The sequence below is a fragment of the Chiloscyllium plagiosum genome, chromosome 9 (genome assembly GCF_004010195.1).
Source record: "Chiloscyllium plagiosum isolate BGI_BamShark_2017 chromosome 9, ASM401019v2, whole genome shotgun sequence".
NCBI classification, from domain to species: Eukaryota; Metazoa; Chordata; class Chondrichthyes; order Orectolobiformes; family Hemiscylliidae; genus Chiloscyllium; species Chiloscyllium plagiosum.
The window spans coordinates 7,089,794-7,113,163 of record NC_057718.1 but is presented as its reverse complement, the minus strand read 5'-3'; the positions used below and the strand labels follow the sequence as shown (position 1 = coordinate 7,113,163).

At 44.5% G+C, this 23,370-nt stretch overlaps 1 protein-coding gene across 1 annotated transcript in view; it reads left to right on the top strand.

Annotated features, from left to right (window-relative positions):
- The window catches only part of cd109 (CD109 molecule), a 133,759-nt gene that overhangs the window by 44,984 nt on the left and 65,405 nt on the right, over positions 1-23,370 (top strand). The window contains exons 13-18 of the mRNA XM_043696746.1: positions 2,642-2,818; positions 4,567-4,719; positions 8,516-8,593; positions 9,002-9,056; positions 14,635-14,755; positions 20,788-20,905. Coding sequence (XP_043552681.1) covers positions 2,642-2,818; positions 4,567-4,719; positions 8,516-8,593; positions 9,002-9,056; positions 14,635-14,755; positions 20,788-20,905 — 702 coding nt within the window. The remainder of the gene's footprint in view (positions 1-2,641; positions 2,819-4,566; positions 4,720-8,515; positions 8,594-9,001; positions 9,057-14,634; positions 14,756-20,787; positions 20,906-23,370) is intronic.

The window sequence follows — 23,370 nt, the reverse complement described above, 5'->3', positions numbered from 1 at the left end:
TCTGTAACAGACTCCGGGGTCTCTGTAACAGGCCATGGGGTTTCTGTAACAGGCTCTGGGGTTTCTATAACAGACTCCGAGGTCTCTGGAACAGACCCTGGGGTCTCTGTAACAGGCCCTGGGGTCTCTGTAACAGGCTCCTGGGTCTCTGTAACAGACTCTGGGGTCTCTGTAACAGATTCTGGGGTCTCTGTATGTACAGATGTCTTTTCCTTTCCAAGGCCACGTGACAACTTGTTCTTGTACTATGCCCTCGCCCTTACAATTAGCATCCACTACTCCTATCTTGGCTCCACACACTCTGAGCTGTGGAATTCTGAAGCTAAAATGCCCTCCTTGTGAGAGTCCCAGAAACAATGCGTCGCGTCCCTCACCCTGCAGACCGAGATGCTGGAAGGCACCAGTGATTGTTCTGAAGAAGGGTCACTGAGATTGAAACCTTATCTTTCCATGCATGATTCTAGACCTACTGAGCTTCTACAGCAAGGTCTGTTTACATTCCAGGTTTGCAGTATCTACAGTTTTATTTATCAGAGTAATGGTCAGTTTAGTGCTGAATTCTAAATCATTTATGGTGCGGGTCAGTCGTGATCAGTGCCAAATGGAAGATTTCAATTGCATGTCTCTCTTTAGCAATGTTTAAATTGTGTACTGCCAAGCAGTTATGAGTCTTAAATTGATGGAATTATAGTTGAGCGATTGCTATTTATAATGCTGAGCCCGAAGGTGCACTGAGTGTGGTCTCCCTGCGACAGGAAAGACACTGTGAAACTTGAAAGGGTTCAGAAAAGATTTACAAGGATGTTGCCACTGTTGGAGGGTTTGTGCTATAGGGAGAGGTTGAATAGGCTGGGGCTGTTTTCCCTGGAGCTGAGGGTTGACCTTATAGAGGTTAATAAAATCATGAGGGGCATGGATGGGATGAATAGACAAGACTTTTTCCCATGGTGGGGGAGTCCAGAAGTAGATGCCATTGGTTTAAGATGAGAGGGGAAAAGTATAAAAGGGACCAAAGAGGCAACTTTTTCACACAGAGGGTGGTGTGTGTATGGAATAAGCTGCCAGAGGAAGTAGTGGAAGCTGGTACAAGTACAATATTTAAAAGGCATCTGGATGGGAATATGAATAGGAAGGGTTTAGAGGGATTTGGGGTGAATACTGGCAAATGGGATGAGATTCACTTAGGATATCTGGTCGGCATGGATGAGTTGGACCAAAGGGTCTGTTTCTGTGCTGTACATCTCAATGACTCTATGACTCTAATTAACCTGTGCTTCTCCCCCTTGTTAGAAGTGTAAAGTGTTGGAAAAGGTTATAAAAGATAGGATTTCTAATCATCTAGAAAAGAAACATTTGATTAGGGATAGTCAGCACAGTTTTGTGAAGGGTAGTTCGTGCCTCACAAACCTTATTGAGTTCTTTGAGAAGGTGACCAAACAGGTAGATGAGAGTAAACCGGTTGAGGTGGTGTATATGGATTTCAGCAAGGCGTTCAATGAGGTTCCCCACAGTAGGCTATTGTACAAAATGCGGATTGTGGGAGATATAGCAGTTTGGATCAGTAATTGGCTTGCTGAAAGAAGACAGAGGGTGGTGGTTGATGGGAAATGTTCATCCTGGAGTCCGCAAGGTGTACCGCAAGGGTCGGTGTTGGGTCCACTGCTGTTCGTCATTTTTATAAACTACCTGGATGAGGGCGTAGAAGGGTGGGTTAGTAAATTTGCAGACAACACTAAGGTCGGTGGAGTTGTGGATAGTGACGAAGGATGTTTTAGGTTACTGAGAGACATAGATAAACTGCAGAGCTGGGCTGAGAGGTGGCAAATGGAGTTTAATGCGGACAAGTGTGAGGTGATTCACTTTGGTCAGAGTAACCGGAATGCAAAATGCTGGGCTAATGGTAAGATTCTTGGTAGTGTCAATGAGCAGAGAGATCTCGGTGTCCAGGTACACAGATCTTTGAAAGTTGCCACCCAGGTTGACAGGGATGTTAAGAAGGCATACAGTGTTTTAGCTTTTATTAATAGAGGGATTGAGTTCTGGAACCATGAGGTTATGCTACAGCTGTACAAAACTCTGGTGCGGCTGCACTTGGAGTATTGTGTACAGTTCTGGTCACCGCATTATAAGAAGGATGTGGAAGCTTTGGAAAGGGTGCAGAGGAGATTTATTAGGATGTTGCCTGGTATGGAGAGAAAGTCTTACGAGGAAAGGCTGAGGGACTTGAGGCTGTTTTCATTAGAGAGAAGAAGGTTGAGGGGTGACTTACTAGAGACATATAGGATAATCAGAGGGTTACATAGGGTGGACAGGGAGAGCCTTTTTCCAAGAATGGTGATAGCGAGCACGTGGGGGAATAGCTTTAAATTGAGGGGTGATAGATATAGGACAGATGTCAGAAGTAGTTTTTTTATTCAGAGAGTAGTAAGGGTATGGAATGCTTTGCCTGCCACGGTAGTAGATTCACCAACTTTAAGTACATTTAAGTTGTCATTGGACAAGCATATGGATGTACATGGAATAGTGTAGGTGGGATGGGCTTCAGATTGGTATGACAGATCGGCGCAACATTGAGAGCCGAAGGGCCTGTACTGCACTGTAATGTTCTATATTCTATGTTCTATGTTCTATGTTCCCTCAGGTGATATCACGGGGTCAGGTGATACTGACAGGCAAAAGCAATCTGAGCACAATCCAGCTAACGCCGGAACCTTCCTGGGCTCCGTCAGCAAGCCTCATCGTCTACTACGTTGCAGAAGATGGTCAGCTCATTAGTTCTGATTTGGAGTTGGAAGTGGAAGGCATCTTTAGAAATCAGGTCAGAGCTTTTGTTGATGTTTAAACTTGTTGTTTGGATCTGGACAGCACCAGTAAGGCAGCCATTGTCCCTCAGCTCAATGGTGGCTCCATTGCTGGACAGATCTGAACAAACCTGGCTGTTTCAGATATCTTAGAACTAGAATCCCTAGAGTGTGGAAACAGACCCTTCAGCCCAACAAGTCCACACCAACCCTTCAAAGAGTAATCTACCGAGACCCCCTACTCTATATTTACCCCTGATTAATGCACCTAACCTACACATCCCCTAACATTAAGGGCAATTTAGCATGGCCAATTCACCTAGCATGCATATCTCTGGATTGTGGGAGGAAACCAGATCAGCCAGAGGAAACCCCACAGATGCGAGGAGAATGTGCAAACTCCACACAGACAGTTGCACAAGGCTGGAATCGAACCTGGGTCTATGAGGCGGCAGTGCTAACCACTGAGCCGCCTTGCCATCCTGGAGCACTTCAACACTTTATCAATTCCTGTTTTCCGTTTCTCACATCAAAGATGCATAAGGTCGTCCAACTGTTTCTGCTATTGAAATGTGTTTCGATGTTTCCGTTGCCTTCCTAGCAAACGTCCAATCTTTATTTCGGTTGAGTTCTGAAGAAGATGTTAACTCTGCTTTCTCCTCATAGATGCTGCCAGTTCCTGCTGAGTTTCTTCCAGCAATTTCTGTTCTGGTTTCTGATTTCTAGCATCCACTTGTTTCTGTCCACTTTTTAATTTCTGGTACAAATCAGTCATGATTCTTCAAGTCCAGGTTACTCCCATTTGTGACCTTCTCAGTTAATCAACAGTACTGAGTCCAAGCTTGGACGCTGCTTTTGTTTGGCAGTAAGTCTCACTGACCCAAACTTTGGGAAATCTATCCCCACATCTCCTTAATGAACTTCAGCATGTATCCAATAAATGACCTGTGAAGGGAGGTTCTATTTCATTAAACTCTTGGACAGAGATTAAAACCTTGTCTTATGAAGAGAGATTGAGCAGTTTGAGAGACATTATTGATGTATATAAAATGCTAGAGGGAATTGACAAGGTAGGTGTAGAAAGGATGTCTACTCATGTAGGGCAATGTAGAATGAGAGATCATAGTTTTAGGATTTAGGTAGCAGATTTTTTTATGAAGATGGGGAAAAATTACTTTTCTCCAAGGGTTGTAAATCCATCAAATCCATGATCCCAGAGTGTGGTGGACACTGAATATATTAAAAGAGGAGACAGCTTTTTAATTAGTAATGAGTGAAGGGTTATGGAGAGCGGGTAAGAAAGTGTTGTTGAGACTAAGAGGTCAGCCATGATTGTATTAAATGGTGGAGCAGACTCAAAGGGCTGAATGGCCTACTCCTGCTCTTTGTTCTTATGACAGAGGAGGCTTCCTGTGTTTAGAGATGTACGGGGGCGATGCCAGTTTTTGCAGCTTGTTTTTTTTTCCTGGAGCAAGTCTTTAGTCTGAACCAGAGCCTGTAGTTTGAAGTGTATCACTCTGTATCAAGCATGTTTGACCAGGACTCCCTACTGCACTTACTGGCCTCCATAGGGTGTGCTGGCAGACTTTAGATTAATAACCAAATCTCTTTGGCAGTGTTATGAGCACTCGGTGGATACCACATCCTCGGGTGGGACTTGAAACCTGGAGCCTCATGCACAGAGTCTGTTTTGCTACAAAAAAGGTGCAGTGTAAATGCAACTTGTTGTTCCTGGCAATTTAATGATTGATTTCAATTGGTGCAGGTGTCATTGTCTTGGAGCAAGGAGCAAGTCAAGCCAGCTGATAATGTCTCTCTGAGCGTGTCCACCAATGAAGAGCACTCGTTTGTTGGGATCTTAGTGGTGGACAAGAGTGTCAAACTGCTCAAGGGAGGGAATGATCTCACAGAAGAAATGGTAAGCAATGACTAAAATAATTTTGAGAACTTCAGTCACTGTGGCCTAGAAACATTGGACAGCAGCTGAACAAGAACAAAGTCTTTTTGCAGTCAGCTTATTTGAACAAGAAGATTAATATTCACTCCTGGGTTACAGATCACTAACTTAGAATAAAGCCCAATCATCACTTCTTTATGAGATGGATTTCCTTGAGTGTTGTGAGAGGTACCTTTTCACAGTTTTGTTCAACAATCAAAAACCAATGGCTCAGAATTAGAGAGAAACATACCTTCATGGTTTATGCATATGCTGACCTCTGCATCAAGTATTTGTGTTCAGAGGGAGGCGTATTGGTATTGTCACTGAGTTGCTAATCCAGAGACTAAAGTGTGGCGCTCGAAAAGCACAGCATGTCAGGCAGCATCCGAAGAGCAGGACAGTCGTTGTTTGAGGCATAAACCCTTGATGGGCTGCCTGACCTGCTGTGTTTTTTCCAGCATCCCACTTTTCAACTCTGACTCTCCAGCATCTGCAGTCCTCACTTTCTGTTAACCCAGAGAACCAGGTAATGCTCTGTGGATCTCGGTTCAGATCCTGCCACGGCAGATGGTAGAATTTGAGTTCAATAAAAATCTAGAATTAAGTGATGACCATGAATCCATTGCCAATTGTTGGGGAAAAAACCCATCTGTTTCACTGATGTTCTTTTGGGAGAGAAACTGCTATCCTTACCTAGTCTGGCCTTTGTGTGACTCCAGACCCACAGCAATGTGGTTGACTTTTACCTACTCTCTGGGCAATAAATGGGCCTGGCCAATGATGCCCAAATCCTGTGAATGAATGAAAAAAAAGGTCTGGCCATTACAAGAAGGATATGGAGGCTTTGCAGAGGATGTAGAATAGGTTTACCAGGTTGCTGCCTGGATTATAGGGTATGAGCTATAAGGAGAGGCTAGAAAAACTCGGGTTGTTTTCTCTGGAGCAGCAGAGGCTGAGGGGAGACTTGATAGAAGTCTATAAAATTATGAGATGCATAGATAGGGTTGATGGTCAGAATCTCTTTCCCAGAGTTGAAATGTCTAAAACTAGGGGGCATGCATTTAAGGTGAGAGGGGAAAGTTCAAAGGAGATGCGAGGGGCAAGGTTTTTAGATGCAGTAGCGGCGATGGCGGCTCTGGAGTGAGACTCCTGGAATGGACTGTGGCGCAGGGGTATTGATGGGTCTGGAGACCCCCTTCCCCATCCCAATGTCAAGTGGACTACAAGAAGGGAGGAAGAACTGTCTTTTTAATTATATATGTAGTGATAGGAGTCTGGAACATGCTGCCAAGGGTAGTGGTGGAGGCAGATACGATTGGGGCATTTAAGGGACTTTTAGATTAGCGCATGAATATGAAAGGTATGGAGGGATAACGACCAAGGGTAGGTGGCAGGGATTAGTTTAATTTGTCATCACGTTTGGCACAACCCTGTGGGCCGCAAGGCTCCCTCCTATGCTGTGCTGTTCCATGTTCCATGTTCTCAGTGAGAAAAGAACAGGCTGTTTACCAGACTCTTTGTAAATTAACAGAGATCTTGATAAGTGGATGCTGTAAAAATGCTGAGCAGTTACACGGGGTGGTGTCAATACAAGCAAAGAGATGCCAATGTTGAATTTTATTACAAGAGCTTGGCTATCCAGGGATTCAGCATTGCTTCGCACCCAATCACAGAAAGAGGTCATTCAGCCCATCCCTTCTCTGATCATTTTAACTCACTGCCACTCTCCTGCCTTTTCCCTGGAGCCTCGAACAGTCTTTCTATTTAAATACTCATCCAGTGCCCCTCCTAAAATGCCTAAAATGAACCTGCCTCCACCACATTTCCAGGCAGTGCGTTCCACACCCTAATAACTCACTGAGTGAAAAAAAACTATAATCACCTTGTATTTGCATGTTTTGTAAAACACTTTAGAACTGCATCCTCTAGTTTTCAATCCGTTTATGACTCGGAATAGCTTTGTCCCCTCTCTAAAGTAGACAAATAGGAGGCTGGGAAAACACAGCAAGCCACGTCCTGATGCTGCCTGGTTTGCTGTGTTCTTCTAGCCTCCTATTTGTCTACTTTGGATTCCAGCATCTGCAGTTTTTTGCCTCTTATCCCCTCGCCACTCTGTCCAGCCCACTCATGACTCTGAAGACTTCTATCAAATCTCCTCTTGGTCTTCTCTCTTCCAGGGGGATTATTCTCGACTTCTCCAATCTTTCCTCATAACTGAGGTCTCTCATAAATTGCTTCTGCACTCTCTCCAATCCATTCACCTCCTTTCTATAATATGGTGCCCAGAACTGTACACAATGCTCCAGGTGAGGTCTAACCAAGTGTCTTATAAGATGGGTGGGACTCCTTCCCCCTAAGACTTGATGAAGCATGAATGGCTGTAAGACAACAATCTGAATGCAACACAAAGCCTTAAATAATGAGAGGAAGCAGTTAAAAAGAAAGGTACAGGACAAGATAGCAACAGACATAATGTTGCAAGTGTATTGAATGCAATATTGAGTCCAGGATGCTGCAGAGAGCTGGGTTAAAAGATGCTGCTCCTTGAGTTAGTATTGAACCTCTGATTAAGGCTGGAAACACGAGACTGAAATCAAGGTGGGGATCTAAAATGACAGGGGGTAGGAAATCTAGAGTCGTGTTGCAGACTTCATACAGGTGGTGCACAAGTTTCCATTTGGTCTTCCCAGTGTAGAAGAGATCAGGTAGTGGATAGGGAATGCAAGACATACTTCATAGGTAGAACTAGAAGTGAATCATTGTTTCATTTGGAAGGAGTATTTGGCAGATGGGTGTATGGAGGAGGTGAGTCTCCAGCACTTGCAGGTGGAGAGGTGATGTAAAGAAGGGAGAAGGTGCTGGTGGGGTTACTGGAATGTTACACAGGGGAGAGCTGCCTTCAGAATGCTGCAGGATTTGATACGGTTAGGGACGTGAGGCAAAACTGAAGGCTGTTCGCAGCTGAGGCTCTGAGCTTTCGAGTGTGTGATTCTCCTTTATACAAGGGGCTCGATTCCCAAAGGAGATGGTCACAGGCCAGGCTGCACTTCCTGTGGCCATCTGCAGCTTCATAGAGTCATAGAGTCCTCCAGCACAGAGACAGGCCCATCAGCCCAAACCAGTTCATGCCAACCAAAATGTCCGTCCACATCAATCCCATTTCCCTGCACTTGAGCTATACCCTTCTAACCCTTTCCTATCCATGTATTTGTCCAAATGATTTTTGAATGTTGTTAACGCACCTGCCTCAACCATTTCCGTGGCAGCTCATTCTACATGTGTACCACTCTCTGTGTAAAAAAGTTGCCCCTCAGGTTCCCTTTTATTCTTTCCCCTCTACCCTTAAACTGATGCTCTCTAATCCTTGATTCCCTAACCCTGGGAAAAAGACTGAGTGCATTCACCCTATCCATGCCTCTCATGATCCTATTCACTTCTCTAAGACCCCACCTCAGTCTCCTACACTCTAAAGAAAAAAGTCCTAGCTTGTCCTCCTCTCCCTAAACCTCAGCCCATTGAGTCTTTTGTAAATTTCTTCTACACTCTTTCCAGATTGATAACATCCTTCCTGTAGCAAGGTGACCAAAACTGAACACAATCCTCCAAGTGCAGCCTCATCAACATCCTGTACAACTGTAACATAACTTCCCAACCTCTTTACTCAATGCCCAATGACTGAAAGGTTCAGAGAGCAGCTGTAGGGACAGAAAGTGCAAAGTGAATTTATTCTTTCCTGAGGACTGAGATGTGATAATATTGTTACTTTTGTCCACAGGTTATTCAGGAATTAAAAAGTGCGATTAAAGATGATACCAAGCAGATTCATAGCCTGCATTCCTTTAACGCATTTCAGGTGAGGAGGGGAGTGGGGAGGGCTTGGTGTAAGGCATGAGGGTGGGGGGGGGCTCCACACAGTGAGGGTGGGGGGAAGTCAGTAGTGAACAGGTTGAGGTGGGGTTGGTGGGGGTGTGCAGCCTGAAGTTAGGCAGGGGGGGTCTCGTAGAGGATCTGATGTTGGTGGGGAGGATGGGTGATGTTGTACAAGGCCAGTGAGAGTGTGGTGAAGGTGTAGACAGCCTGGTGAAGGTATGGATCATGGAGGGTTATCCGACAATGCAAGCAACACCGGGGACGAGGTCACTGTCTTCAAACCCAAGACTTCGTCAACACCCCCAGCGTGAGCAACCCCGCCCTTGAAAATAACAACATTCAAAACCACACAAATACTAATTGCAACCTTTGTCTATCTTTTCATTCACAGGACAATGACTTAATTGTGTTAACAGATGCAACTATTCCATTCAGTGAACCATTCTGTAAGTATGAATTCTCTATATCTCAATGATTGCATGATTCGGAGATGCCGGTGTTGGACTGGGGTGTACAAGGTTAAAAATCACACAACACCAAGTTATGGTCCAACAGGTGCATTTGGAAGCACCAGCTTTCGCAGCGCTGCTCCATCATCAGGTGGTTGTGGAGTATAATGCTTCCAAATGAACCTGTTGGACTATACAGGCAGAAGTGAGGACTGCAGATGCTGGAAACCAGAGTTTAGATTATAGTGGTGCTGGAAAATCACAGCATGTCAGGCAGCATCCGAGGAGCAGGACTGTTGGACTATAACCTGGTGTTTTGTGATTTTTATCAATGACTGCAGGTGCCATTCGAATTATTCCCAAAGGTGTCCAAACATGGCTACGTATTATTGGAGCACTAAGGTAAAGTCACTGTGGTCTTGTCAGACTACAGGGCTGGCTCTTTCATTTGAGCTAGTCAACTGGTGGTGGTCAAACCTGGGGGTCACCACACCTCAGGCAAGGGGGGGTGTTTCAGAAGGTGAGTCCTTTGTGGTGACCTCAGCTGGTGTGGGAATTGAACCCACACTGTTGGGATCACTCTGCATCGCACACTGACCAACTGGTCCCCCTGCAGTACTGCAATGAACAAAGAACACTACAACACAGGAACAGGCCCTTTGGCCCACCAGCACTGTGCTGACACATGACACCTTTTCTAAACATAAAATCTTCTGCCTTTACGTAGTCTGCTTTCAGCATCTGCAGTGGACTGTATCCCTCTATGCCCTGCTTATTCATGTATCTTCCATATCCATCAACAATTTACCTGGACCTCTACCAATGTCATCTACTGCATCCATTGCACCCGATGTGGTCTCCTCTATATCGAGGACTCAGGACGCCTTCTTGCAGGTCGTTTCAGAGAATATCTCTGGAACACCTGCACCCACCAACCCCACTGCCCCATTGCTGAACACTTCAACTCTCCCTCCCACTCCGTTAAGGACATGCAGGTCCTGGGCCTCCTCCACTGCCAAACCGTTACCACCCGACACCTGTAGGAAGAACGCCTCATCTTCCACCTTGGGACCCTGCAACCACACATCATAAATGTGGATTTCAACAGTTTCTTCATTTCCCCTTCCCCACATTATCTCAGTCCCAACCTCCAACTCGGCACCACGCTCCGGACCTGTCCATCACTCCCCCCTCTGACCTGTCACCTTCTCCCTCACCTTCATCTACCTATCACTTTCTCAGCTACCTTTCCCCAAACCCCACCCACCTCTCAGCCCCAACTCACAAGCTTCATTCCTGATGAAGGGCTTATGCCTGAAACGTCGATTCCCCTGCTCCTCTGATGCTGCCTGACCTGCTGTGCTTTTCCAGCACCACACTCTCGACTCTGATCTCCAGCATCTGCAGTCCTCACTTTCTCCTCCTTATTCATGTATCTGTCAAGGTGTGTCTAAAACATTGCTATTGTACATCCCTCCTCCACCTCCTCTGGCCAGTACGTTCCAGGCACTTAACAACCTGTGTGTGAACAAACCTGCCTCTCACATCCCCTTCAAACTTTCCCCCTTTTTCATTAAAACCTATGCCCCTTAGTAATTGACATTTCTACCCTGGGAAAAACATGCTGACTGTCCATAGTACCTGCGAGGTGTGGTAGGCCCAGTGTGGTATTTCTGGAATACAGTCGCAGTGATGGTGACCCTGGAGTGGCACTCCTGAAATGGACTGTGGTGCAGGGGCATTGATGGGCCTGGAGCCCATTGTGGAGACCCCCCTCCTCCATTCCCATGTCAAGCAGAGTACAAGAAGGCATTAAGGACTGTGTTTTTAATTATATTCTAGTTATATCTTCACATCTTTTGTAACTTGAAGTGGACCTGGAGCACGGCGACATATTACGCTTTTCACCGTATTTATTTGTTAAATACAAGTGACAATTAATAATTCAATTCAATTCTCTCTCTCTCTCTCCCTCTCTCTACCTCCACTGCTGACAGACCTAGTGAGTTTCTCCAGGAATTTCTGTTTTGTTTCAGATGTCCAGTGTCCACAGTTCTTTACATTATCTTAAGTTTCTCTTCTCCCCTGACTCAATATCAGCAATCCCTTTGTCTGCCTACCCTTATACCTCCCTTTCTCTGGGCTCCATCTCCACCTATTTACTCACTCCTTCCACCCCTCTTCCCAATATCAACATAGAAAACACCTTTTCCGAGCTGCTATCAGTTCTGAGGAACGGTCACTGGACTCAAAACATTAACTCCATTTCTCTCTCCAGAGATGGTTCCAGACCCACTGAGTTTCTCCAGCAATTTCTGTTCCTGTTCCATATTGGGTGGCACAGTGGCTCAGTGGTTAGCCTGGGGTGACTGTCTGTGTGGAGTTTGCACGTTCTCCCCGTGTCTGCATGGATTTCCTCTGGGTGCTCCACTTTCCTCCCACAATCCAAATATGTGCAGATTAGGGTGGATTGGCCATGCTAAATTACCCATAGTGTTCAGGGATGTGTAGGTTAGGTGCATTAGTCAGGGAAAATGTAGAGTAATAGGCTAGGGGAATGGGTCTGAGTGGGATACTCTTCGGAGTATTGGGCCAAATGGCCTGTTTCCACTCTGTAGGGATTCCAATATTTTTCCAGCCCCCACAGCAATGGTGGAGCACACTCAATGGGCTGAATGGCCTACTTCACCAAATCTCATGTTGTTAATATTTAATTTTATTTTTCATGATTATTACTATGGGGCAAGGTAAGAAGGCAGATAGCAAGTTTATGCCAGAACAAGCACTCAAGCAGTCACACATTAATAGAAATGCCATCTCTCCAATGAGGTGCCAAACTGGTTCCCCACTTGCCCTCTCAGGCTGAAGATAAGTGACATCGTTTGAAAACATCTTTTTTATTTGAAGTTAAAAATCACACAACAACAGGTTATAGTCCAACAGGTTTAATTGGAAGCACACTAGCTTTCGGAGCGACGCTCCTTCACTAGGTGGTAGTGAAGGAGCGTTGCTCCGAAGGCTAGTGCTTCCAATTAAACCTGTTGGACTATAACCTGGAGTTGTATGATTTTTAACTTTGTACACCCCAGTCCAACATCGGCATCTCCGAATCATTTTTATTTGAAGATATCATTTGAAAAGGGAAAGAAGAGTTCCCCCTAGTGGTAAAACCAATACTCATTGCTCAACCAACATCATTAACAATGACAGAGCTTGCCATTTGCAAATTGGCTACCACATTTCCTAAATTGCAGAACCTCATGCCCACATTGGCTGAGGGGTGCTTTGGACTGTTCTGAGATTGTGAAATATTCTTGATAAATACAAACTTTTCTTTCATGTTTCCATGACATTTTACTAGTAATGTTCAGTTATTGTATTATTTCGCTTATTTTTCCTAATTGACCTTTTCAGAGATGTTATTATATCCTCAGGAGTAGATGAGACTTGAACCTGGATCTTTCAGTCCATGAGTAGGGACATTACCACTGTGCCACTAGAGGCTGCCCTTGTTTCAAGAGACCTCCCACTACTGATAGTCTGTCAGACGTTTTCTCTGATCAGTTGTTCAGAGATATGCATGCGTGGAATGAGCTGCCAGAGGAAGTGGTGGAGGTTGGTAAAATTGCCACATTTAAAAGGCATCTGGATGGGTATATGAATAGGAAGGGTTCAAGAGGGATATGGGCCAAGTGCTGACAAATGAGACTTGATTAATTCAGTATATCTGGTTGGCATGGACGGGTTGGACCGAAGGGTCTGTTACTGTGCTGTACAGCTCTATGACTCTATGGTATTACATAACACTGGGACTGGAACCCAGGCCACCTAGCTCAGAGGGAGGGAGATACCATCACTCCACAAGAGCCCTTCGTGATGCTCAGTTAAGGTGTGGAGGTACCGTTGTTGGGGGTGGATAATATTGAAAATCACATGACACGAAGTCAAAGTCTAACAAGTTTATTTGAAAATACGAGTTTTCAGAGCGCTGCTACCTTGTCAGATAGGTAGTAGGGCAGGATCATAGGACACAGACTTTATGGTAAAAGATTAAAGTGTCATATAACTGATGCCATGTATTGAACAAATCTAGATTGCTGTTATGTCTTTAATCACTTAGAATGGGGATGCAGGTTTTGATTGATTAATGAGTAAATCCCAGAATTTCTTTCAAGTCACTGCCCTGAGATCTTTTACTTATAAATTCTGTGTCCTATGATCCTGCCCTACTCGCTACCTGATGAAGGAGCAGCACTCTGAAAGATAGTACTCCCAAATAAATCTACTGGACCTTAACCTGGTGTTGCATGATTTTTAACTGTACTCAGTTAAAGCTTTGTGTTAGATCAATTTCAGGTGCCAACACTCAAACATCAGGGAGGTTAATTGCTTGCATGAAGCACCTTTTTGATCAGGCACTGCAGTTTGCAAATCAATTAATCTTCCTGTCAGTAGCTGAATGTTAGTATTCAATCTTAGTGATGGAGCAGTAACACACAATCCTTACTTTTATTAGCTTGATGTCAGTTCCTGACGAGAGTTTGCTGGGAGCGAGTTGAGAAAATCCCCTGGGTGTAAATGGATGCATTTAGCATCAATGAATTTAAGAGGAGTCTAAATAAATCAATAAAGAGGAAAGAATGGCAGGATTTGCTGATAAGGTGAAGTGGGAAAGAGTGAGAATCACATTTATAAAGCCTCTTTCACCACCGTGCTGAAGCGTTTCATGGCCAGTACGGTACATCAGTCAGTTTTGCAATTCGGAAATGCTGCAGCCAATTCGCACACTGCAAGTTCCCACACTATGATTATGAACAGTTGACCTGCTGTTATAATATTGCGGTCTGTGTTAGTATTAGTCCAAGGATAAGGGATCATTTTCATTCACCAGAGAGGGGACCGAGAATTTGGAGTGGATTGGAATATATAATCTGCTTATTCTGAGGTGAGAATGAGGCACCGTTGGAACATGGCAGGGGAAGGTGCACGAGGAGCACAAATGGTGACCTCACCCTGCTGGGCCAAACGGCCTGTTTGCTCTGAGTACTCTGTAAGTCTATGCAATGTGTTTCCTCAACAATACTCTACTCACCATGCTTTGGAGAAATACCACAGAAATCCAAGATGAAATAACTCCACTGATCCAGCTCCCTCAGAACCAGCTCTCAGAGTGAACAGAACCCCAGACATTTCTGTTTATACCTGTCAGACAGGGCTCCCTGATCAAATCAGCTTAACAGCCCCAATCCGGGAACTCATTCTATGAGGTCCACTTGGCTGACCTCATTACAATTACTATACAATTAAATTTGAAACTTCAGTCTGCACCTTACATTGGCATTGGAACAGATCTTGCAAAGAAGTAAATAATGACTTAAAAAGGCAGGCAATATAATTACATCTTGGGCAATTTTGCATGGAGCAATTTCATCCAGTTCAAATTATGTAGTAATTACACATGGAATCCAAATTGAGATTTCACAGCAATATGCATAGGGTAAGAACCTTGCACTACTATAAATACTGGACAATGTGGACAGAGATCTTTCCTAACCTCATGGATTTTCTTTCGCAGACATAGCCTTCCGTGAAGATGCTGCTGAGTTTGAAATCACAAGCCACTCAGTTGAACCAGAAGATCAGAGAATCAGAACATATTTTCCGGAGACGTGGATGTGGTTGGATATGTTAACTGGGTAGGAATTCCATTTCATTGAACGTGAGATCCTCAGTAGCTGAGTGCCTGAATGCCTCATGTTGTCATAGAGTCATAGAGTCATAGAGATGTACAGCACGGAAATAGACTCTTCATTCCAACCTGTCCATGCCAACCAGATATCCCAACCCAATCTAGTCCCACCTGCCAGCACCGGCTCATATCCCTCCAAACCCTTCCTATTCATATACCCATCCAAATGCCTCTTAATGTTGCAATTGTACCAGCCTCCACCATATCCTCTGGCAGCTCATCCCACGTACCACTCTCTGCATGAAAAAGTTGCCCCTTAGGTCTCTTTTATATCTTTCCAACACTGGATACCTCACTGTGAAGAAGGTGAAATTAAACCTTCGCTGTTCTTTGTAGCTGTATGGTGGTTCAGTGGTTAGCACTGCTACCTCACAGTGCCAGTAACCTGGGTTCGATTCCAGTCCCGGGCGACTGTCTGTGTGGAGTTTTTACATCCTCCCCATGTCTGCGTGGGTTTCCTCCCACAATCCAAAGATGTGCAGGTTAGGGTGGATCGGCCATGCTAAATTGCCCATAGTGTTCAGGGAATGTGTAGGTAAGGTGCATTAGTTAGAGGTAAATGTAGGATAGTAGGGGAGGGGAATTGGTCTGGGTGGGTTACTCTTCGGAGGGCCGGTGTGGACCCTGTTTCCACACTTTAGGGATTCTATGATTAGGCATTTGCAGGTAACTGACTTTCAGTCAGGTTTAGTGAGTTCTGAGATGATCGAACAGTTAGAGCACGATCTGCAGACACTGCCCCACATGGACCAGGTCATGTCTGACAGTTTGTTTAGATGATTATAAGACATGGGTTCACTAATGCCCTTTCGGGAAGGAAACTGCCATCCTTACCTGGTCTGGCCTACATGTGACTCCAGACCCACAGCAATGTGGTTGATTCATAACTGCCTTCTGGGCAAATAGGAATGGACAGTAAATGCTGCCTTGGCAGCGATATCCTCATCCCATGTATGAATAACAAAAAAAGATGCAGAAGCAGGCCATTCAGCCCATACCATCTACTCCACCATTCAACGAGGTTGTGACTGATCTGATAAAGCTCAACTTCACTTTCATGCCTTTCCCCCATTATCCTTCACTCCCTTACTGACTAAATTCTGTCAATTTTGGCCTTGAATATGCTTAATGACAGCCTCGACAGTCCTCTCTGGTAAAGAAGTCTGCTGATTTGGGCAGCATGTTTGCTCAGTGGTTGGCACTGCTGCTTCATAACGCCAGGGACCCAAGTTTGCTTCAACCCTCGGGTGATTGTCTGTGTGGAGTTTGTACATTCTCCCCGTGTCTGTGTGGAATCCCTCTCGGTGCTCCGGTTTCCTCCCACAGTCTAAAGGTGGATTGGCCATAACAAATGTGGGGTTACAGTGATGGGTCTGGGTGGGATGCTCTTCAGAGGGTCAGTGTGGACTCGATGGACTGAATGGCCTGCTTCCACACTGTAGGGAGTCTATGATCATTCATTACCCTCTGAGAAAAGAAATTCCTGCTGTAAATATGCGACCCCTTATTCTGAGATTATGTCCTCTCTTCTCAGACTCTCCCACAAGAGGAAGGAACCATTCTTCATTTAACCTGTTAAGTCCCCTAAGACTTTTATATGTTTTAATGAGGTCACCTCTCAGTCTTCTACATTCTACCAAGTACAATTCTAATCTACTCCACCTCTCCTCATAAGAAAGACCTTCTATACCTGGTACCAGCTGAGTGACGCTTCTCTGAGCTGCCTCTTTTCTGTGTATCTCTTTCCGTGGATAAAAGACTAAAACTGTGCACATTATTCCAACTGTAGCATTACTAGTGTCTTGTATACTTCCTTACTTTTAAACTCCATTCCCTTCAAAATAAAAAACATTTCATTTGCCTTTCTCTTTAACCATTGAACTCGGACGCTAGCTTTCAGTGATTCATATGTTTTGAACAATAAAGGAATTAAGGGATACAGTGAGAGCGCAGGTGAGTGGAGCTGAGTTCATGAAAAGATCAGCCATGATCTTACTGAATGGTGGAGCAGACTCGCAGGGCCAGATGGCCAACTCCTGCTCCTAGTTCCCATGTTCTTATGTTATGTTCTTATGCAAGAGGACTCCCAAATTCCTGGGTTCCATAGATTTCTGCAGTCTTTCTCCATTCAAATAATTTTCAGCTCCCCTATTCGTCCTACCAGGGTGCAGCACCTCACATTTCCCCACATTATATACTGTTTGCCAAGTGTTTGCCCATTCACTTAACCTGTTTATTTCCCTCTGCACTCTTTGTGTCACTCTCATCACTTGCCTTTCTATCTACACTTGGGTTATCCACAGCCTCAATAGTAGCACACTCACTTTACGTTTGTCTGCTCCCTCTGGAATGTTGGCTTGGCCTCTACTCCTTCCTGCTGACGTCTCTCACTGTACTCCACACCTTCCCAGGCCAGGGCACTAATGAATCACCACGGATATTTCACCCCTTCAGGAATGTGGACTTAGCCATATGGTACTGTGAGGCAGCAGTGCTAACCACTGAGACACTGTGCCACTTGGCTCTTTCAGAGGATTGAGAGTCTATGGAATTCCCTTCCTCAAAAGGCAGTAGGAGTAGAAACTTTAAATATTTTTAAGGCAGAGAGAGATAGATTCTTGATGACGACGGGGATGAAAGTTTATCAGAGAGGTGCAGGAATATAGAGTTCAGTTAAGATCAGGTCAACCACGATCTTATTGAATGACAGAGCAGGCTCAAAGGGCTGAGTGGCCAGGTCTTGTTTTTTTTTCATATGTTTGTATGAATCATTTGTTATAGGTGCACGTGGTTTGGCTTGATTAAAAACAAACTCATTCTCAAGTTGATTCAAAAATGTTACAGACAACGCAGACGTAGGTACAGTGGCAGTTGTCATTGTTCTAATGGTGTAGTGATAATGTCCCTACCCCTGAATCAGCAGGCCTGGGTTCGAGTGCCACATTGGCGAGAAGTCTGTAACAATATCTCTGAGCAGATTGATTAAAACAGTTGAAAGCAGCTCCGAGGATGGGTGTGCAGAGCTGTCTGTCCCAGGCTGGGCAGATTATTCTGGGAACGAGGTCATTGCTGAAATGTCGCCTGTCTAATTACCCTTGAGCAGATGATGTTGAATCTTCTGTGTGAACCATTACAGTCCATCCAGAAAGACAGTCCTGTTAGAGCGTTCCAGGAATTTCACCAAAATTGGCGGCACAGTGGACAGTGAAGAAGGATATCTAAGACTCTTAGATCTTGATCAGCTGGGCCAGTGGGCTAAGGAATGGCATATGAAGGTTTTTTTTTCAGAGGATTGAAAGTTTTTGAAATTCCCTTCCTCAGAACACAGTGGATGCAGAATTAAATATTTTTTAAGGCAGAGGGAGATAGATTCTTGATGACCAAGGGGATGAATGATTATTGGGGTTCAGATTTCGGGACAGTATCACTACACCATTAGTGTAATGACCACTATCACTGTATCTAGGCTGCTTTACTTTTAATATGGAGTTTAAATTAGGTGAATGTGACATATTGCATTTTTGTAAGACAAACCAGGGCAGGACTTATATAGTTCATGGTAGGGCCTTGTGGAGTGTTGTTGAACAGAGAGACTGAGGGGTGCAGGTACGTTGTTTCTTGAAAGTGTGTCACAAATGGACAGGATGGTGAAGGAGGCATTTGGCATGCTTGCCTTCATTAGTCAGATCATTGAGTACAGGAGTTGGGACATCATGTCACAGCTGTACAAGAGATTAGTGAGGCCACATTTGGAGTACTGCATGCAATTCCAGTTGCCCCGCTGTGGGAAGATGTTATTAAACTGAAAAGGATGCAAAAAAAGATTTACAAGGATGTTTCCAAGGCTGGAAGGTTTGACTTATAAAGGGATGCTGAATAGACTAGGGCTGTTTTCCCTGGAGTGTCGGAGGCTGAGGAGTGACCTTATAGAGGTTTATAAAATCATGAGGGGCATGGATAGTTTGAACAGCCAAGGCCTTTTCCCCAGGTGGGGGAGTCCTAAACTAGAGGGCATAGGTTTAGGGTGAGAGGGGAAAGATATAAAAGAGTCCTGCGGGACAACGTACTCACGCATAGGGTGGTGCGTGTATGGAATGAGCTGCCAGAGGAAGCTGATGAAGGGCTTTTGCCCAAAACGTCGATTTTGCTGCCCCTCGGATGCTGCCTGACCTGTTGTGCTTTTCCAGCACCACACTCTTGACTCTAATCTCCAGCATCTGCAGTCCTCACTGTCGTTTAAAAAGGCATTTGGATGGGTTCATGAGTAGGAAGAGTTTAGAGGGATATAGACCAAATGCAGGCAAATGGGACTAGTACAGTTTAGGAAATCTGGTCGGAATGGATTAGTTGGGCCAGAAGGGCCTGTCTCTGTAATATATGACTCTATGACTGTATAATGTTGATATGTTTGGTCTTTGGCTGGAGGGGGAGGGGGCACAGGTAGAAACGTACCTCATCAATACCTAGGCATGGAAACCATTTGTGTCTAGAAAATCACCTCACGGATACAATATTAGGTGTTCAAATTCAAGGTCATGAAATGATTTCAAGCAAAGTATTGCACTTATTCTCCAGAGTTCTGGTCTCTATATTGTAGAAAGAATAGAGAAGCACTGGGGAAGGTGCAGGAATGATTGACATGGACGATACCAGGGTAGATTGGAAAGTTTTCAAACAAATATACAATGGATGTTGGCGATCTGAAATAAAACCTGAGAGTGCTGGAGAAACCCAGGAGGTATATGCACACCAGTGGAGAGGGAGAAAGAGTAAACATTTTGACTCCGATGTGACTTTTCTCCAGAGCTGGAAAGTGAGGAGGAAAAGTGATGGGTTTTCTCTTGTTGAGAAAGGTGAGGAGCAGTAAGGGGAAGGTCAGGGGAAGATCAGCAGAAGGTTACAGATACTAAAATAACAATGAAATGCATGAATGTCAAAAATCTGCACAAGAACAAGAAGTTTGATAAGGAAAATGCATGTAAACATGTAATGGCATTCAAAACCAAGAGAACATGGATGTAAGACATCTATTGATAAATCCAACTGGGAATTCAAGGGAAACCTCTTTACAAAAGGGTGAGATATGCTAATGCCAGGAGTGTTGGAAACAAGCTTCCTTTAAGCAAACAGGTACATCGGAGCGCCTCTGTAATGCTGTTAGCTGGGGGTATTTTATTGAATGATGAGACGGGTACATTCCCAGGAGAGGATGGTGCATGACTTTGAGTCGTAGAGTCATATAGCACGGAAATGGAACCTTTGGTCCATTTAGTCCATGCCAAACACAAACCCAAACTAAACTAGCCCCAGCTTCCTGCATTTGGCCCATATCCCTCCAAACATTTCCTATTCATGTACTTATCTAAACTTCTTGTAAACACTGTAAATGTACCCACATCCACCACTTCCTCTGGCAGTTCATTCCACACACAAATCACTCTCTTGTAAACCTCATTTCCTTTTTAAATCTTTCTTCTCTCACCTTAAAATATGTCCGCTAGTCTTGAAATCCCCCATCTTAGGGAAAAAAATACCTGCAATTCTATGCCCTTCATGATTTTATAAATCTCCACAAGGTCACCCCTCAATCTCCTATGCTTGAGTGAATAAAGTCCCAGTAGATCCAGCCACTCCCTTATAACTCAAGCCCTCCAGTCCTGGCAACAACCTGGTAAATCTCTTCTGAACCCTCTTCAGTTTGATAAAATCCTTCCTACAGCAGGGAGATCAGAACTGAACACAATATTCCAGAAGAGTGCTTACCAATGTCCGGTACAACCCTAACATGGCGTTCCCAACTCCGATACTTAAAGGTCTGAGCAATGAAAGCAAGCGTGCTAAATGCCTTCTTAACCACCCTGTCTGTATGTGATGTAAATTTCAAAGAATTATATGCCTAAACATGTCAGTATTCTACCATAGGAAGGTTTTAACCACACTTTATGACCATTCCTCTCATAGTTCTTTTCTTTTGGTTAGTTCAAGTTCAAATGTTAGCTTCCAGAGAACAGTTCCAGACTCCCTCACCACCTGGATTGCCAATGCTTTTGTGATTTCCGAGAACAAAGGACTTCAGTTGGCCACCAGACCTGCTCAGGTAAGTCAACCCCACCTTTCAGTCTCCGAATAAAGGGTCTGTTATTTCTGAATTTAGCTGAGGCAAAATTTCCTCTTAGAATTCTGTAGCCCAGAGGGTTGCAGGTGCTCTGAAGTTGGATAGATTCAAGGCTGCGATGGACAGAATTTTGTCTGTCAGGGAGTTAAGGAGTATGGGGAGTGGTCATGGGTTGAAGCTCAAGATTAGCAATGATTATATTGAATGGCGCAGCAGGAATGAATGGTCTACTCCTTCTCCTGTTTCTTATGTGTTTGTGCTTTAGGAAAGGCCTTACAAGGCCTTAAGATAGATTATGTTGTTTCAAGAGACCAGGGGAGATCTGAGCTCCAAACTTGGAGAGAGTACAGAAGCGGTTTACCAAGACGTTGCCTGGTTTGGAGGGTATTAACTATGAAGAGAGATTGTACAAACTTGGCTTGTTTACACTTGAACGTTGATGGATAAAGGGTGACCTGATAGAAGTTTACAAAATTACGAGAGGCACAGATGGAATGGACACTTGGACCTTTTTTTACCCCAGGGTATAAATGTCACTTAATAGCGGACGTAGGTTTAAGGTATAAGGAAGCAAATTTAAAGGAGGTGTGAGAGGCAAGTTATTTTACATAGAGGGTGGTGAGTGCCTGAAATGTACTGCCAGAGGAGGTGGTGGAAGCAGATACAATGTCAGTGTTTAAGAGGCATGTTGACAATTTCATGAATAGGAGGGAAATAGAGGGATACGGACCACATAGAGGCAAAAGACATTCCGTTTAGAAAGGCATCATGAAATGGCACAGTACTGGTGGGCCAATGGGTCTGTTCCTGTGTCCCACTGTTCTTTGCTGTAACTTGGTCCTAACACACACTCAGCACAATCTAGTGGATAGGTCCTGTTTCTGCATCTATAACCCAGAGGTCAATCTTCATTGTAAGGAATGGCATTTAGAAATAAAACTGAGGGGAGGCTTTGGAGTACTGTGATGTCATTGAGTTAGCAATCTAGAGTCCTAAACCAATGTTCTGGGGATATGGGTTCAAATCACATCTTGCAGTTAGTTAAAAAGGAATTCAATAAAAATCTAAAATTTAAAAGCTAGTCCAATGGTGGCCATGTAACCCGTTGTTGAAAAACCCTTCTGATTCACCAGTGCCTTTTATGGAAGGAAGTTTGTCAATGGATCTCCGAGTGCAGGACCCAAACCGACTACAATGAGATTGACTGCAAATTGCCCTCTGATCCTGCAAGCTAATTAGGGACAGACAATAAACACAAGAGATAACAATATTAAAATCAACAATCTTTCTGTGCTTGAGTAGCTCTATAATTTGGTTTTAATTCTTTCATAGGGAATAGGTGTCATTGGCAAAGCCAGCATTTCTCACCCATCCCTAATTATTTCCTTCTGAAATAACTGCACAGAGGCCAGTATCCCCTCACCAAGACACCCATTCTTTACCCGTGCACAATACACAGCACGTACAGACCTCCTGAACCCCCTTTTTTAAAAATGTAGGTTGAAGTCATATTGTATTGTGTAGAACTGATAACAGCACAGAAGCAACAACAAAAGAAAACTGTTCCCTGCCCCGAAATGCAAAAATACAATTGGACCAAGTCCAAATATAAAACTGTCCAGAGAACAGCATTAGCCCTTAATTAAACAACTGAGCAATGACTTCCTCATGCGTCTGCCTTGCTGCTTGTAGTGGCTGATCCAGGACTGGTGGCTGTTCTGGGTTGTGATCTTCCTCATCTTCTATGGATTGAAGCTCCTGCTTATGTCTGTCAGCCAGAGCTCCCTGATTAATTTAGGTTAACAACCTCAATCAGGAATCTCAAGGTCAATGAGAGCCACCTGATCCTGGTTCCATCACAACACCTTCCCTTCGGCCATTCATGAACCAGGTGAGTTTTTACAACTGGCTTTATAGTTCCAGATTTCTTGCCACAGTGGGAGTTGAATCTCTCCCTCCAAAGCATTCGCCTCACTCTTGGGATTGCTGTCACAAGACACCATGTCACTCTATCTCCTTAATGACAGATCTTTCTGGAGCGAAGTTAGGAAGCACTTCAAGGGTGGTTGAGTTTGCTGTTAGTAGCAAATGGTTTGAGGAGAAAGTGAGGACTGCAGATGCTGGAGATCAGAGCTGAAAATGTGTTGCTAGAAAAGCGCAGCAGGTCAGGCGGCATCCAGGGAACAGGAGAATCGACGTTTCGGGCATAAGCCCTTCTTCAGAAATGAGGAAAGTTTGTCCGGCAGGCTAAGATAAAAGGTAGGGATGAGGGACTTGGGGGAGGGGTGTCGGAAATGTGATAGGTGGAAAGAGGTCAAGGTGAGGGTGATAGGTCAGACTGAGGTGGGGGCGGAGAGGTCAGGAAGAAGATTGCAGGTTAGGAAGGCGGTGCTGAATTCGATGGATTTGACTGAGACAGGCCGGCTACTTGCGGAGCGTTTCAGAGA